The sequence below is a fragment of the Falco biarmicus genome, chromosome 5, assembly GCF_023638135.1.
Source record: "Falco biarmicus isolate bFalBia1 chromosome 5, bFalBia1.pri, whole genome shotgun sequence".
Lineage (NCBI taxonomy): Eukaryota > Metazoa > Chordata > Aves > Falconiformes > Falconidae > Falco > Falco biarmicus.
The window spans coordinates 92,718,001-92,734,429 of NC_079292.1; the positions used below are offsets into that span (position 1 = coordinate 92,718,001).

At 44.3% G+C, this 16,429-nt stretch overlaps 1 protein-coding gene and 1 gene segment (V, D, J or C); one reads left to right on the top strand and one right to left on the bottom strand.

Moving 5' to 3' along the window:
* Positions 1 to 3,040, bottom strand: part of LOC130150004 (ephrin type-B receptor 5) — a 94,233-nt gene extending 91,193 nt beyond the window's left edge. Inside the window, exon 1 of the mRNA XM_056340422.1 lies at positions 2,726 to 3,040. The gene's annotated coding sequence lies outside the window, so the exon portion shown is untranslated. The remainder of the gene's footprint in view (positions 1 to 2,725) is intronic.
* Positions 3,041 to 5,691: 2,651 nt separating this feature from the next.
* Positions 5,692 to 6,670, top strand: LOC130149560 (T cell receptor beta variable 24-1-like). The segment is given in 2 exon segments: positions 5,692 to 5,844; positions 5,931 to 6,670. Coding segments are annotated over 2 exon segments (504 nt in total).
* The last annotated feature ends 9,759 nt before the right edge of the window (positions 6,671 to 16,429 follow it).

Here is a 16,429-nt window from a genome sequence, read left to right on the forward strand (position 1 = left end):
ACAGTTTGCATCCTTGACTACGTATTCTCAGGCTCAGAGAAAAAAAAATCACCTTCAGGAAAAGTCTGCAATGTCAGATAAATACAGGACTCTTCTTGAGACAAATGTGGAAGCTTAGAAACCTCATGGTGAGGTCAAGCACCAAGCTGACATGGCAGCTTTGATCTGTTTAACTCTGTAGTGGAACAGCTTAGCAATGGTCTTGAGAGTCCAAGCAGGAGTTCCAGAGCAAGATAAATTCTCCTTAAGGAACAGTCGGAGGCCTCTTCAGGCAGGCAGTAGGCTGGGTTCTGGGCTAAGGAGTGGGTTTGGTTTTCAGACCTCACCCAGCAGTAAGCAGAACAGCTGTTTGTTGTGCGCATGGCTAGCTGTAAGGCTTGCTTTAGCAGCATTCGTGCTAATAATGGCATGCTCTAAGCTAATTGTAATGGTCTTTCTTCAAGAATGACACATGAATTCATGAAACATCTCATGCTGGAGGGAAAATAGCTGTCTCACAGGGGAGTGTTTAAGCTCAGGAGCAGAAGAGAAAGGTGAGAAGTCCAAAACCATTTTTCCACAATTAATGCAAACTAAACAGATGGTCCCTAGTCTGATAGGCCAGCAGGCAGTCACTTCTGCCTTGACAGAAACTCTGTGTTGCAGGAGGCCCTGGCCTTCTCCTCTCCACTTTGGCCCATTCTACCTACCTCGGATGCATTGTGTCTGCATCATCACATTACCCAACAATGGGCTCTGAGCCAAATGACTGCTCACCAGCTCTGGTGTTGGAGCACACTGTGGGATACTATGTGAAACCCTACCAGGAGTGCTTCGGAGAAACTTCAGCACAGTCTGGCCTTTGTATCCTTGTCTAGTGCTCTCCTGCAGCTATTCTGGGTGGTCATGCCCACAGATACAAGCAGAGGGTCAGCCTGATGGACCAGTAGTCTTCCCTCACTTATTGGATGGTGTGCCAGGCAATCCAAACTCGCACAGGAGACTGGAGGCTGGGGCTAAGCTTGCTGTTCTACATGATGGCTCTCAGCAATACTACACATGCCTGTTGTTCGCGTTTGAGTTCAGAGAGTCTGGTAACAATTGAAATCACTTGAATTTGAAATTGAAATTGAAATGTTCCTCATGCTCAGCATGTTATAGGTCTGAGACAAGGTCTTTGCGAATCCTGCCTGGACCATCTCCAAAGCTAGCTCCTCCAAAGTCCAGTTAGGCTGGAAATGAGAATCCTGGGAGCAAGTGCTGGCCTGGTCACCAGTGACAGGTCTACCGGTCCTGAGGAGTGTTTGAGCATGCTTAGCAGTTCCTTCTATAGGCCAGGCTTGCCCTGTGTTGCTTCCCTCCAGGTCCATTCCTTGGACACCTTAGCAGACAGCACTTGAGAGGTGAGCTGGCAGGCTGGAAAGACTGTGATCTTTGGTGGGGTCTGTGAAAGGCAAGGTGCTAACCGTGATGTGACTTGCTTAGAAGTATGGACACTACCTGGGACTGTGAAGTTAGTTTACCTCAGGGTCAACGTGACCTGGAGGTCCAACTCGAGCCAGCTCCTACCAGATGAGAACACCACATACTGACAATAAAATAATAGGAGATTTGACTTAAGAAACCAGGCGTATAACCATGGCCAGAACAGCAACCAACCAGAATCCACTATAAAACCTCCATCTGCACGGGACATGCGTTCAGAACAATGAAGGTGAACACAGCACTGACCATACCTCTACACCACCTGCATGAGACAAGCATGTGCTGATCCTACATGGGATAAGCACATATTGATTATGCAAGCAATAATAACTGACTTGCCTGCTTCTTAATGTAATTTGACTGGTCTATACAACTGTATTGTAACATATATAAACTCTGCTTTCCTCTATGCATTAGGCTGAGGGACCACTGTGCACACAGCTAACATGAGAGAATAAATTCCCTTGGTAATTCTGTACTAAATGTCCTGTCTCCCTCCTCTGCTGGTGAAGACCTGACTTCTACAGGGTTCTGGTTATCAGACTACTCTTTTTAAAAAAAAAATCTTTTAATCTTTCTTTTTTCTTCTTTTTTTCTCTGGAGCAGAGTACAGTGGCTTTTGTTAAGGAGTCTGAACTTAGGGAGGCTTCTCTTGACGTTCCTTGTCCCTTCTAGAGTCTTATCTTTGGGGCCCTGGCAGCCCGAGTTTTATCCCCAGCTCCAGATTATTCCCAGGTGGGCCAGGAGCCTCCTTTCTCCCTGCTGGCCTGTGTGGTTTCTGGATGACTACGTGGCATTGAGACTCTGCGAACACCGCTCTCTGTGCCCTGGCTAAAAGGGTCCCTTCTCTGACCCTGGCCTGTATCAGAAAGTAAAGTAAAGCTGTTTTGCCCACAGTAACATTGATGCAAGGATTATTTACTTTAAAAAAGAGAAAGAGAGGGGGGAAATGTAAATATCTATAGTGAAAAAGAAGAGTGAGTTTGAAAACCAGAGGATGTCAGTTAAATCCTTACAAACAGTTAACAAAGCATGGCCTCGGGAGAAGGAGCAGACACCATAAATGGGTCAGGCTGGGACACAACAAGATAAGCTCGAGGAGAACCAAATGGTTAATGAGCTAAGCAGAAAATCACAGGAACTATGAGAACTAGCCTAATTAGTGTACTAAAAGATCCACCCCCCAGCAAAGGAAGCCCCTTACTAACAGAGCCCCCACCCCGCAGGACAAGCGGGGGGGGGCGGGGAAAGGGCACTGTACCTTTAAATGGAGACGAAACTCATGCGAACCCGTGAGCATCGGCAAAGCGCATGGGGGGGCGCTGCCGCTGCCGGGCGCTTGTTGCGGGACACGGGCCGGGACCACATAGCGGATCTGCCCCTGCTGCTGCGCACCCCGGCCGCAGCAGGCCGCCTGCCGCGGAGCCCAGGACCACCCCTGTCCGGAAGCTCCTTCCTGTGCTGGCGGCAGGCCCGTTTCTGCGTCCCCCCAGCTTCATCCCGGCGGCCAGCCGGCATCAGCCCGGCCCTAGCGGCACGGGAGGTGTGTGCTGCTGCCCGCGGCCGCGGCACCGGACCGAACAGCCCCAGCTCCGCACGGACCCGCACCGGCATCGCCCGGCACCGCACCGAACAGCCCCAGCTCCGCACGGCCCGGCCCCGCCCCGCCGCATTCCCGGCCGCTGCCCGGCCCCGTGCTGGGGTCACCGGCAGCGCCCGCCCTCGCCGCAGGTACGGCCCCACACCGCCTCATGATAAACGCAGGGGTTCACCGCCTGGTACTACTGGAAGCTGACTGCGAAAGGAACCCCTCGTTACTGAAGTCTGCTCAAAGTTTTATTCCACGTCACAAATACAATCATTGCCAAGCTCCGAAGAAATTCTGAGTTAATCAAAAGGCTTTCTATTGATGTTTCCCAGTACCTCTATCAGCTTCTGTTCATTTTTTCATCATTATTTTACATTTTTTTCCTGACAGGATAATACTTAGGGAGTTCAATCAAATAATGTTTTTCACAAAAATAAAAAGCAGTATTTTTACTGAACTTTATTTTAAATTGTAGGTGTATTTTCTTAAAAGACATACTCATATTTGCTGAAGCAGTTCTCGACATGTTTTGTTCTTGTAAATATTCACTTTGCTAATGATAATTTTTTTCCAGATTTGCAATTTCAGAGTTACACAAAAATCCCAGAATAACTGGCTAATAGGGCAGTGGTGCAGCTGTGGGAGATGGCCACAGGCCTGTCCACGTTTCCCAGGTACATGGAGCACGCAGTGTCAGAATGCGCTGGTTTGGCTTTGCTGAACAACCTGTTGGCTGCAGCAATGCACGGTGCCAGTCCCACAGACAGTGGTGCCGCAGTATTCCACAACTGCTTCATACGCCCTCAGAAGTAGCTTCCATATGTTCCTGGATACCAGTCACAAAGCCCATGCCACGTTCGTTCCCATTGAGAAGAAAGCAAGCCTGTCCCAGCACTGAGCTGGCAATTACCCAGGCCCTGTCATGCTCAGAGCCACAGCAGGACATTTTGACACCTTTATTTTTACCACTTTGTCTGGAAGCCCACCTCCCAACAAACTTATTGCCAGGATTAGGTGATGAGGTCTCTCCCTCCAACTGCCCACTCTTGGTAGTCCTAGAAGTAAAATACTCAGCTGGAAATTAGCAGCCTGGGGTTTGTACCTCCCCTTGCTTGCTTTGGCCTTAACTTAACATCTAATGTATAACAGGATGGTGCAGGTCAGATTTTCCTCTTGAAATGCTTTCACTTTGTGCTAAATACTTAAATATATATTGATCAGACACAGAATCTGTCACGTGAAGTCTAAGCTATACATTTGTGGGTTTTATACAGTAGAAAAACATTTGTCATTAATCACTTTGCGGTACGCTACAGCACAGTACACTAGAAAGTTGGTTTGTCTGGATTCATGTCCTGGCTTGAAACGATGACAGCATGGGATCTGTATCTAGTTGTTCTCCTTGAACGTTTTACCTATTGCATTGCTGTAGACAACTCCTCTGCCCCCAGTCCCACACAAACCCAGAGGAAAACTCTGTGTCTTCTGTGTGAAGGGAGGCTTCTCTTTCCAGCCCATTTACCCGGATTTTAGGACAACTTTTACAGCCTACCTAGTTAGGTACCTCATCAGCTACTCCACACACTAGTTCCCTCCCTCAGCTGCATTATGCTGATGTTGTGAAATCCCATTCTCAACGTCAACTCTGAGATCTTTCTCCTACGGATGAAGAATTTGCGTATTTCTGAGTCAACATTTTCAATTCAGCATTTCACAGCCACCAGTCTACTGGCAGACATACCTGTGTGTGGTGCACTAGTCCCAGTACTCTTTCCGTGCAGTTCTGCCACTGCAAAAACAAAACTGGGAAATACAGCCCCTAAGGATCACTGTAAAAACCCGTTCATTCCACCAGGTGGTAGCCTTTCACTTAAATAAGAAAGAACAGTTCCAGTAGCACAGATCTTAGTTGTCTGATTTTGGCATCAGCCTCATTTCAAAGCTATAGATGGCAAATGTCTGCTGTGACAGTTCCCACTGTGCATCCAAAATACCACGGTAGGACATTCTTCTTTACACAGGTAAAAATATCATGTCAGAGATAGTGGTATCACGCTGAATCCTGCAAGTCAGGTCTATAATTAGTACAGGTACTGCTGCGACAACTAAGGGAAAAGAAGTTGTCGGATGTTGAACAACCCATTTCCTTCACTTTTTGTGTGTGTTAAGGCTACAACAGGCTCCCATATAAAGATCTTCTCAACCCAGATCATGCATGCTGGTTCTGACAGGTTGAGAAGGAAGACAAATACTTACAGTCTGAATGCAGGTATTTTATTTGTTGGTTTTGCAGATAGAAAAATTCCAGCGGTCACCAATATAACAAAAAAAACCCCACAAAACCAAACAAAACCAACCAACACCAAATAAACAAAAAAACCTCCACTTCAAAAAAAAAAAAAAAAGCTTTACTTGGTTACACTAAACGTTTTCTATTCTACTCTGGAAACAGAATATCAAAAGGTAAAATAAAACATAACTGGGTCAATAAAAAGACAATTGTCACATACAATAGTATCTTGACTGATAGAATAGGAAAAACTTTCACCTGAGCCAGTTTGTGTGTTTTCAACAGATACACTTGAAACAAAGTGTTTGCTTGAAATTTCTTGCAGGAAGGAGCTGGGTTTTCAGCACAGGTTTAGCTGTTACAGAGTCCTCTGCTATTGGTTTAAGAGAAACATGTGAAACGGACCTATATAAGAACCGTATAGGGGCATGCTCCCTGAGTACTGAGGCAGAAATGAGGACGTGGACAGTGTGGTGTGTGGCCATGTACTTCTTTGAAGCAAGTAAGTAGAGTCATGATACCTGCTCTGTTGCTGTGAGAATGTATCTTACTTGTTTTACTGTGGTTTTGTTTTGCTTCATCTTGTAGGAGCTAAAATCACCCAAACCTCAGGTCTTGTGCTGAAAGAAGATGAGAAAGCTATGCTGGCATGCAGTCAAAATGACGATCATCCTTCTATGTACTGGTACCTGCAGCTGCCAGGGAAGGGACTGCAACTGATCTATTATTCCTTTGCTGTAAATCAGGAAAAAGAAGGTGATGTTCACATTGGATACAAAGCTAACCGGTTAAGCCTCGCAGAGTTCTATTTGGAGATTTTATCTGTGAAGATGAACCACTCAGCTGTCTACTTCTGCGCCAGCAGTGTAGACACAACACTTCAAAGTCACTTGCTTGCTTTACACAAACTGCCGGCGGGCAGGTCTCCCAGCGCAGCAGCACAGCACAGGTGCGGGGCCAGCAGCCGGCTCGCAGCCAGCTGTGGTGCGGCAGCTGGAGCCCGGGGGGCAGAACGAGTCTCTGAACTGCAGGCTGATCGCTGATCGCCTCTTTCCTGGTCATCCATTCATTCTCTATCTTATCAGAACCATCAACAAAGTTAGTTTAACCAAATGCAGCCATAAAATAAAGGAAAAGGAAACTGCAATCTACACGGCCACAAACTATTGTCCCCTAAGCCATTTTCTTACCTGACACAGGTCCTAGAAATATATACATCTAAGTCTGAAATACTTTAGAGATAGTGACTTGTATGTGCCCTGCTATCCCAATCCTTTTCACTGTGCTTGGAAAGGTCATCCTAATCAAAAGAAACCTGTAGAACTAAGGTTGTCAACAGTAATGAGAAGGGATCAGAACAAAAGATGATACAAGAACAGAAGCTAAACAGAACTAATATGCCACAGACTGGATTCAAATGGCAAAAGAGGAGCCTTTAGCAATGTCTGCAAGTGCATACAGTGCTGAAAAGTAACATGTGTATGGAGAATATAGAGGAAAGGGAGATAGTACAAAGTAGTATGCAACTTAGAATGAATTGGCATATGAACTCAAACATAAACACTGCTCCAGAGAGCATCCATATTTTGAAAACAAATACATAAAAAGATGAACAAGCAGGATATGGATGTAATTTTATTTACTATATAATCTCTCCCTGGTGGAATATTTCAGGCTTGGCATGAAGAGTCTTGGTCTCACACAAAAAGACCTATCAATGTTTCTAGCATCACCATTCTCTGAGATAATGTCATCGATGCAGTGGGATTAGTCATAGCAGCAGGTACTAATTGGTGTAAGTGCTCCTCGGTGATAGTATAACAAATTGTCCTAAAGCAAGAAAGCAAAACACTTGTGGTGTGTAAAAGTCACCTGCATAATTTGCTAGTTCTGGAATAAATAATAATAATGTGTTTCCAGTCAGAGGGTTTTGGAAAGGATAAGGAAAGGATGTAGAATGGGAACATTCCATAATTAATCACAGCATCCACTTTCTGAGACTATTCTTATCTCAATCTGAATTATGTCAAATTATGTTGTAAATGCTATAGGGCAAAGGAGTACCTCTATTACCACGTATGAAGGATAAGCATACTGATCTTCAAGGGAAAAAATCAATTTGTCATTATTGCACAGCATTTCTGCACTGGCAGAGGAGATCTTGGATTACAGGCACATCCCCTGGGAAAAGGTGAAATAACCTTTACCTGAGCCCTTTTAATATCCACTGACCAGCTAGAGAGCAGCTTTGCAGAAAAGCAATTGAACAAGACTTTCTGCAATTAAGGCTAATTACATTTCTGGTTGCATTAGCAAGCAGGTAGTTAGCATGCTGAAGCACTTGGGAAGCTACATTTAGAATACTACCTCTATTGTCCATGCACGCCCCTACCCTGCCCCAGTCCCAGTACAACAAGATAGCAATAAATCATAGAGTCCAGCAGACGGTCTCTAAGATGATCAGGGGAGCAGAAACATGAGAGGAGAGGCTGAGGGAATTGATTTTGCTCCTCTGAGAGAGGAGGAGGCTAGGGATGGCTAACTGCACCACTCAACTGCCTAAACAGAGTTGGAGCCTTAGAGGGGCACAGTGGAAGCTGGTGGGAACAAGCTGCAGCAAGATGAACTCTGGTTGGACATTATGAAAAAATACTTCCTCCAGAGGGTGCTTCGGCACTGGAGCAGCTTTCTCAGCTTGTCAAATCCTTGGAGATATTCAGAAATCACCTGGACAAAGTTATGAACAACATGATCTAGCTTTGGAGTTAGCTGTGTTTTGAACAGCAGTTTGGATTGAGAGACCTCCAGAAGTCCCCTCCCTTAAAAACATACAAGTATATGGTTTTATCATCTTGCTTTGCTGTTTTGAGATACCTGGAAAAAGCATGGTTTGTTGGTTGGGTTTTTTTAAGTTTGTAAAAGTAGGTCAGCAACTCCCCCAAACCCACAAGTCTTTCGTTTTTTGTGTGTTGCACAACAGAAACAGCAGCTGAGCATGCAAACCCCATCGCAGACTTGAGTAACAAGAAGATTGTGTGATGAGACAAAAACCGTCGGTGTCACTATTTCCATCCAACTGTAACATGGTGAGCAGAGCACTGCACCCTGGTGTGGGTGGGTTGTGGTAACAGAGGCTGATGCGACATCAAAATGCTGTTTTGAGTAAATGTCAAACCGCATCCTGTTTTTCTAAAATTCAGCTGCTGTTCCCTTGAAGAGATATTTTCAAGCACATTTTGGCACATCATGTGCTTTGATTCTGAGGTCCTGTTTTCTGCTCAGGGCTTCAGAGATATTCCCCCTTCTGTTGAAGACCCTGGCTATGCTAGACAGAAGCTTCCTCCAGGGTCCCCACTCTATGCCTCCTACTCCTGCCTTGCTATTGCATTCCCAGATATTCTGCTTCCAAAGCCACACAAGCGCTCCTCTCTCTTGGCCTGTGTTATCCCTACCTCATACCTTCCTACCTACCTACATCAATACAAAAAAGGTATGACTCTGTCCTTCATTTATTCCTGAGTGAGCTACCTCTAAATGTCTTGTAGAACGTGCAGTCAGTGACTCAGCAAAGTGTTCCAACTGCTTGCTAGAATATCAACATCCATTTTTATGCTACAGGTGGGTCTGCTGCTCTAAGTGATATTTTGATGCTGAAATGTTGAGTTCTAGCAGCCAGTCTCAGGGAAGATTTCATGAGAGTAGACAGAATTTCGATGGTCACATCCACATATGTGTATTCAACAAGAACATGAATGCCTGTGTCCACACATCTACAATCCTGCACCCGTGCATACAGGCATGGATAGCTGTGCCTGCCAGCAAAAGCAAACACAGGACATATTGAGACACATACATGCAAAATATGTCTCTTTTTGCATACACAGGTGTATGTATAGATAAACTCACTGTCAAGAGAGGAAAACATTGAGGGTTTAACTTACCTTTGAGGACACTGCAATCGAAAAAAACAGAAGAAATAGGATATATTATTTGAGCCTAGATGTGTATCAGCACCTCTTTTAAAGAAGTGCTTTGTTTGTGCAATCACTTGTATAATAGAGGGTGGGGATGGGAATGAGAATTACATGGTTTGTAGCAAGTTTGGAGAAGAACAGGATTGGATCCCTGTGCAGGGTCTCAGTTTCCTGGGAACTGACAGGTCTGATTTTAGTGTAGTAGACTGGCAAGAAACATGTCTTCAGTAATGGCTGCTTACTCTAGGTATAGGAGCCTACAGAAGATGACCCCACACCCATACATATTTTACTCACCAGCATCACCATAGATTAATTTGTGTATTAATTCCCGTGTTCCATTGCTAAAAAAATTGTCCATACACTCAAACCGATTCAAAGGGTTGAACCATTCCTGGGCCGAGATCCTCAGCCCAGGTCACTGAGTAGGTACTCAGTGAGTAGGTACTCTCATTCCATGCGGAAAACTCATCTGTCCCCACCCCTTCTGTCCTCTCAGCGCCATTCATCTTCCAGACCAGGCTCAGGTGGTCAGGGTAGAATCCAGAGGCCAGGCACACCAGCGTGGCCTTGTTCTTCTGTTGGATCTCTTGCTTTGATGGGGAAAAGATGGCCACAGCTGAAGGCAGGATTTCTTTGTCCTTCCCTGAAACAGAAAGCAAGACAGCCGAGAGCCTTCACCCTCATACAATTCAATATCACATCATGTGGGGTTTTTTTTGTAGAAACATGTGTGTTGGAAACTGGACGTTGAATTCAAGATCCAACGTGACCTGTAGTGCTGAGCATACAGGTTCATGTTCTTCAGTCTAAAAGATAATTATATTTACATTAAATTGTAATTCTTTTCAGCACAGTATGTACTAAGTATGACATGCTATGTGTGCTGTTTAAATAAAAATCAATAGGTTACTTGAAGAGAATGTGGCTTCAGGTTTTAAAATACAAAGGTACAGAGCAAGTACAAAACTTTTTCTCAGGGTACTGACCAATAGCCAAGCTTACTGAAGCTAAGGTACGAACTGAAAAAAACAATTCAATTGTCTGATTTGTTCTGTTAAGATATACAATGAGAAGGAGGCAAACTGATTCTCTTCATTCATCCTCTATTATCTTTCTCTCTTTCTGTGCATGTCTGTTTCCTCAGGTCCTGAGTCAAGATCTCATCACTTCTCATCTGGATAGTGTTCTGTTCCCTCCTCTGCCACTCTCGAATTCTGCATGTATTTTGACTGGAAATCAGCCTATGTTTTTATTAGCAGGTGTGTGAGGATTTGCTTAGATGACAGATGCCAGAAATGGAAGACAGCTCCTCTTCTCACCAGTCACACAGGCAAATATAATGGCATATATTCTAAAGCTTTGCCCCTTCCTGATTTTGCTGCACTGATTTTAAATAAGAATGCAAATATATTAGAATAGGTGTGTTGGTCATACTGAAAGGTTTTGCTAGACTATCACAATATGAAGAGTGTATGCCAAGCAAAGACTGCAAGACTAGTGAAGGCATGTATTGGTCACTTTCCTGCGATACTCTTTTATCTCTGATACTTTTAAGTTCAGAGATCTCAGCAAAATTGAAGAACCCATTATAGTTTTGTCCTATTTTTCTGATCTCACACTGAATCCAGGTAAACATTTCATTTATGAACGTGTCTCGTAATAGAGACTTCTTTTCCTCCTTTACATCAGTAGACATGGATTTAACAATTACTCTAAGCTGCCTTTTGCCAAGATAATAAATCATTTTAGCCCTGTTTCCTAAACCAACTTTTTTTAGCACGTTATCTTGGTTGTGTCAGCATTTTATTCTGTAGTAAAATAATATTCTACAGTAGAAACAAAAATACCTAAAGGAACTTACTAAGCACTGTCAGCTGAGTGCCCTGTCCAAAGTACAGCAGTGAGTTTGCACAGTATTTTGAAGAAGTACCAGAACTGTCTGCCACTGTAAGCTCTCAACTGCACCTAAACCCTGTATGGTGTCATGCCATATCCTGCCTTTCATGAGGTCACAACAGAGGAGACCTTTCTGCTCTCATCTGTGTTAGAAAACACTGTGCTTTTGCAGAAGAATATGCTGAAACAGATGGTATATTGCTCCAAGGGGTACTGTATGTAGTGAATCCAACCTGTCTGGGAAGTAGCTCTTTCCATCTCTCTCTGTGTCCTGTTCTCAGTCTTAGTGTCAAGATTCAATCTGAGACACCTTCTGTAAATGAAAGCAGGAACAGTGACTGGCACCCCTTTCTGCCATCACTACGCTGTGCTAAAGAAGAGTTGAGTTCCTGGAGCTCACCTGCCCTGCATTTACTTCCCCTAACTTCCTTTTTGCCCAGTTTTCATACAAAAGATTTCTTAAAAAAAAATAATATTCCAGTGTCATGTATTTTTTAAAAGCATAGGTTTCTTTTCCTTACCCACTGTTGTTACCTGGGTCCCAGCACCGAACTGCTGAGTATGTACCACAACCCTACAGAAACTATCCCAAAATACAGCCCTCTCCAAAACAAAATTGGGAGGGAGCAATATAAACATCCCGTGTGAGAAATCCAGGAGGGAGATGTGTCATCCTGGAAGATGGTGCCAGGGCTGACACTCACAAGAGACCCTGCAGGAATGCCAGCTAACACCTAGGCCACAGAATCCATTTCCCCGGAAGAATTGGTGTAGGTGCTGTTTCATAGGAAACTGGGAAGCAGACTAAGGAGTATCCTGCTGGCTGTGCTGTCAGGGGTTAACAGGAATGAGAGGGAGATACAGTAGACCTTCTGGTAGCCTCCTTCCTAGAAGTCACTTACCTGAAATGGTGCTTTCTTCTAGCAAGAAGAGTGTTTGTAAATGTGTTGAAATTACTATTTTTTTTCTCATTATGATATTGTATTAATTTCTCCTCATCCCTCAACCGGACAGAATCTTGCAGTGTGGAAGCCTATATGTGGGAGAAGAAAGACAGTGCGTGAAGCCATATATTTGGCATGTGGCTGCTCATTAATGACCATAAACCTGTTAGTTTCTGCCCAGAGGATAACCTGCTTAAGGCTGTCTGCAATGGTGGAAATATATATAGAACAGTGGTGGACTGAGCAAAATGTATTTCTACACACACAATCTGCAACATAGTCTAGAAGCCATCCCACAGGAAGACAAGCAGGAACACTGGCAGGATGTTGTTACAGGAAAAAAAAAAGGTTGCTTTATGTGGGTGACTTCTGCATATCAGGAGAAGATTCTCTATGTTTTGGTCCATCTGTTCTTGCTGGGCACACTCTTCAGGATTATGATCTCAGAGTAAGCTTCAGGCTTTATCCCTTCTCTAAGGGTTCATTCCTGAAGGAATGCATCACTGTCTCACCAGTGTTCCCACAATGGTTGAACTTCATGCAAACCCAGTGTTTCCTTCAGCTTCACCACCAGTGAGTGAGGACAAACAAAAGGCCAGCCTGTGCTTATAGACACTGAACTTTAGAAGACAGGTGGTCTTGGCTGTGTTGCATGTCTGTATTGCAGAGACACCTGGAAAGACAGAAGGGCTCCTATACTTCTCTATGCAGAGTTATACTGTGTTATCTGTCTCCTGTGACCTACCACCACTGACCAAGCCCATCCTGTCTTTATATCTGAGGAGAAACAAGAAGGGGAGATGGCTGTGACAGGCTGGAGGCTAGAGAGACACTGACATGTGAATGAGCACATCCTAGTGATGCTGCATACAGGTAGGAAGCTAAACAGCCCGGGTGCACTAACAAGGGACAGTGCAGAGCTGAGAATGGGGTGATTTAGAGGTGAGGTAGTCACAAGAAGAAAATACCACTGCATGACATAGAAACTAAAATATATTTACGGAGTGGCCTGGGTTTAGTGAGTAGGTAGCAATTGTTATTCTAGGATTTCTGGCATGTGTGCACAGTGTATAGCAAACACATCAATCAAACCCCTCAGTGCAGCTGTGGCCAGCACCCTGGACTCAGGTTAGCAGGACTTTTACTCCAGCCTAAGTCCAGGGTGGTCACCTGGATTTTAAGTGGACCTCAGGCTCCGTCTTCTACAGTGTTGGACATTCATTAATGTGTTTGTCTGGAGAAGCTCTTGTCTCAAATATTTCTCTACCTGAGATGGTTGGAGTAGATCGACATTGGCCTTGCCAGTCATGCCACACCAGGCTGGTATCTTTGACTTTCTCCTATCTGAAGCCACTCAGCATTTGTTACCTGGGTGACAATCACCTTCTAGAATTCCACTGTGTACGTAACAAGTATGTAAAGTTTTTAACAGATGTAGTCTGGAACACTCAGGTAGGGCACTCTGACAATGGTGATCTGTGCTTTTTTTCTCAGTACATCTTGGAATCACCAAGAAAGAACAGGACAGAGGTAGTCAAAGTCTCGTTCTGTCTGAGCAGTACTTTCAGGCAGGCTATCTCTGTGATACTTGCTGTTAGGGCCTGAGTGTGCCAGTGTCCCCAACCACCCTCATCTGTGACCTTCACCCTCAGCCCATGGGCCCAGGATCTCCACTTAAGCTTAGACCTGGGCCTTCAGCTCTTCCCTGATCTCTGTTGTAGGTGTACTTGTATCCAGCCCTGCCTCTGTTGCTGCCTCCTGAGTGGACCTTGTGCCCATATTGTAAGTAGCTTGTCTTCTGGATGGAGCCCTCATATGCACATTGTGGCTTATCTCTAGTCATGCCTTCGGTCCTGTATCTTGGATCTCTGAAATTAGTGTCCAAACTGGTTTTGTTATAGGCCTTGGCTTGTTGATGTCAGCTCCTGACAGCCTGAGGTCTGCTCACGGTTTCTCTTTTCCAAGAAAAGGAGACATTTGTCCAGTTTATTCTTTTGCAAGACTCCACTGGCTGGAGACAATAAAGGACAGATGCACTTCCATACCACCTGTAGCTATTCCATAATCCAGGGTGGTTCAATCATCTTCATCACCACAAAGATGGGCCTAAATTATGCACAAGTCATTCCAAGAAATTAACATATGGTTTAATCAAAGATCAACAGCGCTCTATACTGTTCATTCTTCTTCTCAGGAGTGTTTCTGAACAAGTCCTAGGAACTAAAGCAATGCTTTCTAGGCCAGATCCACCAGTCTGGACAACATTATTGTCACAATAAAGGTATCACAAGATGGGAATGGACAAGACTCCTGACCTTTGGGAATGTGAAGACTTCTTCCCTTGCCTTTTTGAACTCAGTTCAGCAACAGCTCTGGTCTGATACTTTTCTTCTTCCCACAGTTACATTCTGATAGCAGTCAAACTTTCATTTTCACAGCCTGTGGTGGTATGCTTCTCCACCCCCCATCCCCCACCCCGCCCTGTAAAAATGCTCAAGTAATAACTGTCAGTGGCAGCTGTAATGGAATGGATGCGCCTGCTTGTGATGGTCGCATCTGACTCAAAGTGGATTCAGGGGAGACAGATAACAACACAACTGTTGTTTTGTTATTGTTAATGATTATAATTAATAATACAATAAATAATTGCAATTATTAATTAGCCAACAGTTAATTTGAACAATGCACCCACCTGACCACAGTGTCGGTCAAAGTCAGGCTCAAGCCAGCTCTAGTCAGACTCCAGGCCATAGTCATCATGCAAATATGACTACAGGTCCATTACCTCACCCCATGAACTGTGGGCAGCCCAGGGCCCACTGAGCTCTCCTGCATGGCAGTGGGCAGCACGCCAGGACACCTCCTTGAGCAGGGACGCCTCTCAAGGGTACTGCTGAAGGCTGAGAGGCTCCTTGCCACAACAGATTCTCAGAAAGTAATTAACAGCATGTTAAACTGAAATCTTAGCTAAGTGGCATAAACGATTCATTGTGCATATATAATCCTTTAGATATAAACCATTGACCAAGTTTGGGATTATGTCTGGATCTAGCTGCACCCGGACTCCTCTCTGACAAGGAGTTTGGAAATCAAGGGGGTCCTTTCAGAACCTTGTGACTGGACAGAAGGGTCTCCCTGACAGTTCTGCCTGACCCTGTCCTCTGTGCAGTAAAAAATCAAGTGCATCTTGCCATCAAATCATGTTAAGCTGTTGCATTTACTGTCAAATGTTATTAAATCGCTCTTTTACATCAATAAACATGTTGCTACTTCCTTCTTACAAGAGAACTGCATCACTCATTCCACAGCACAGCCTTCCTGCATCTCTCACATTATATCATCCTCTCACATCCTTGTCAAGTAACAGTGTGTTTATCCTCTAGCAATATAAAACCACTAGCAGCACCCCAATCAGATATTAAGGTGAGTGTGAGCAAGGTACAGGAGGACATTCTGATGAGCCTTAGGAGTGTTAAACAGGAGTACACAATAGGTGGAATGCTTTTCACATGTGCTGTCAGTTATTCTTTTTTGTAGCAGTTAAAAAAATGTATTTTTTTTTAATTCTCACTCTGAAATATGTAACTTTTTTCTTTTGTACAAATAGCTGCCTAAACTTCATTTACTTGCATTTATCTTTATTTTAGCTTCTGTACTATGAGCAAATGAGCGACTCAGTCTTAATGGCCTATTTAGTACTTAGCTTCTGTGATGAGACAGGTAGCAGTGAGGCCCTTCTGTAATAGCGTGGGAGTTACATTTCATAATAAATGAATGAGGGAGCTGTGCTATTGTGCAGATGCTTCCATACTTCCCAGCTGGCAACATGCATGATATTGCAGGCAATACCAAAGAAGACTAAAGACTTGTAGTTTCTTCATCCCTCTGCACCCAGTAAATTCATGGCTGTAAACCCACAGGATCACCCCTTCTGCCATCCACACACATTTTTCTCTTCTTCATTTAGTCTAAGATTGGACCCATCTTCACAGATTCTGAACTGCTGTGGCACAAAAACTATTGACAAAGTTCAGATGAAGTATAGGAAGTGTATTTTTCCTAATGCTGACAAAATGTGCCACCACCCATCTAAATAGTTCTGTGCAGTAGGCATGGGTTTGTTAATGTCCTAAATACTCTAAGGGGGCTAGAAGTGAATCCTGAATTCTAACTATTATTTGGGCTTACTGAACCCAATAGCCCGATAGCGCGAGGCTGTTGCCTTTCCCCAGGTCCACTCACTGGCAAGGCTGAGCATCTATTCCCAACG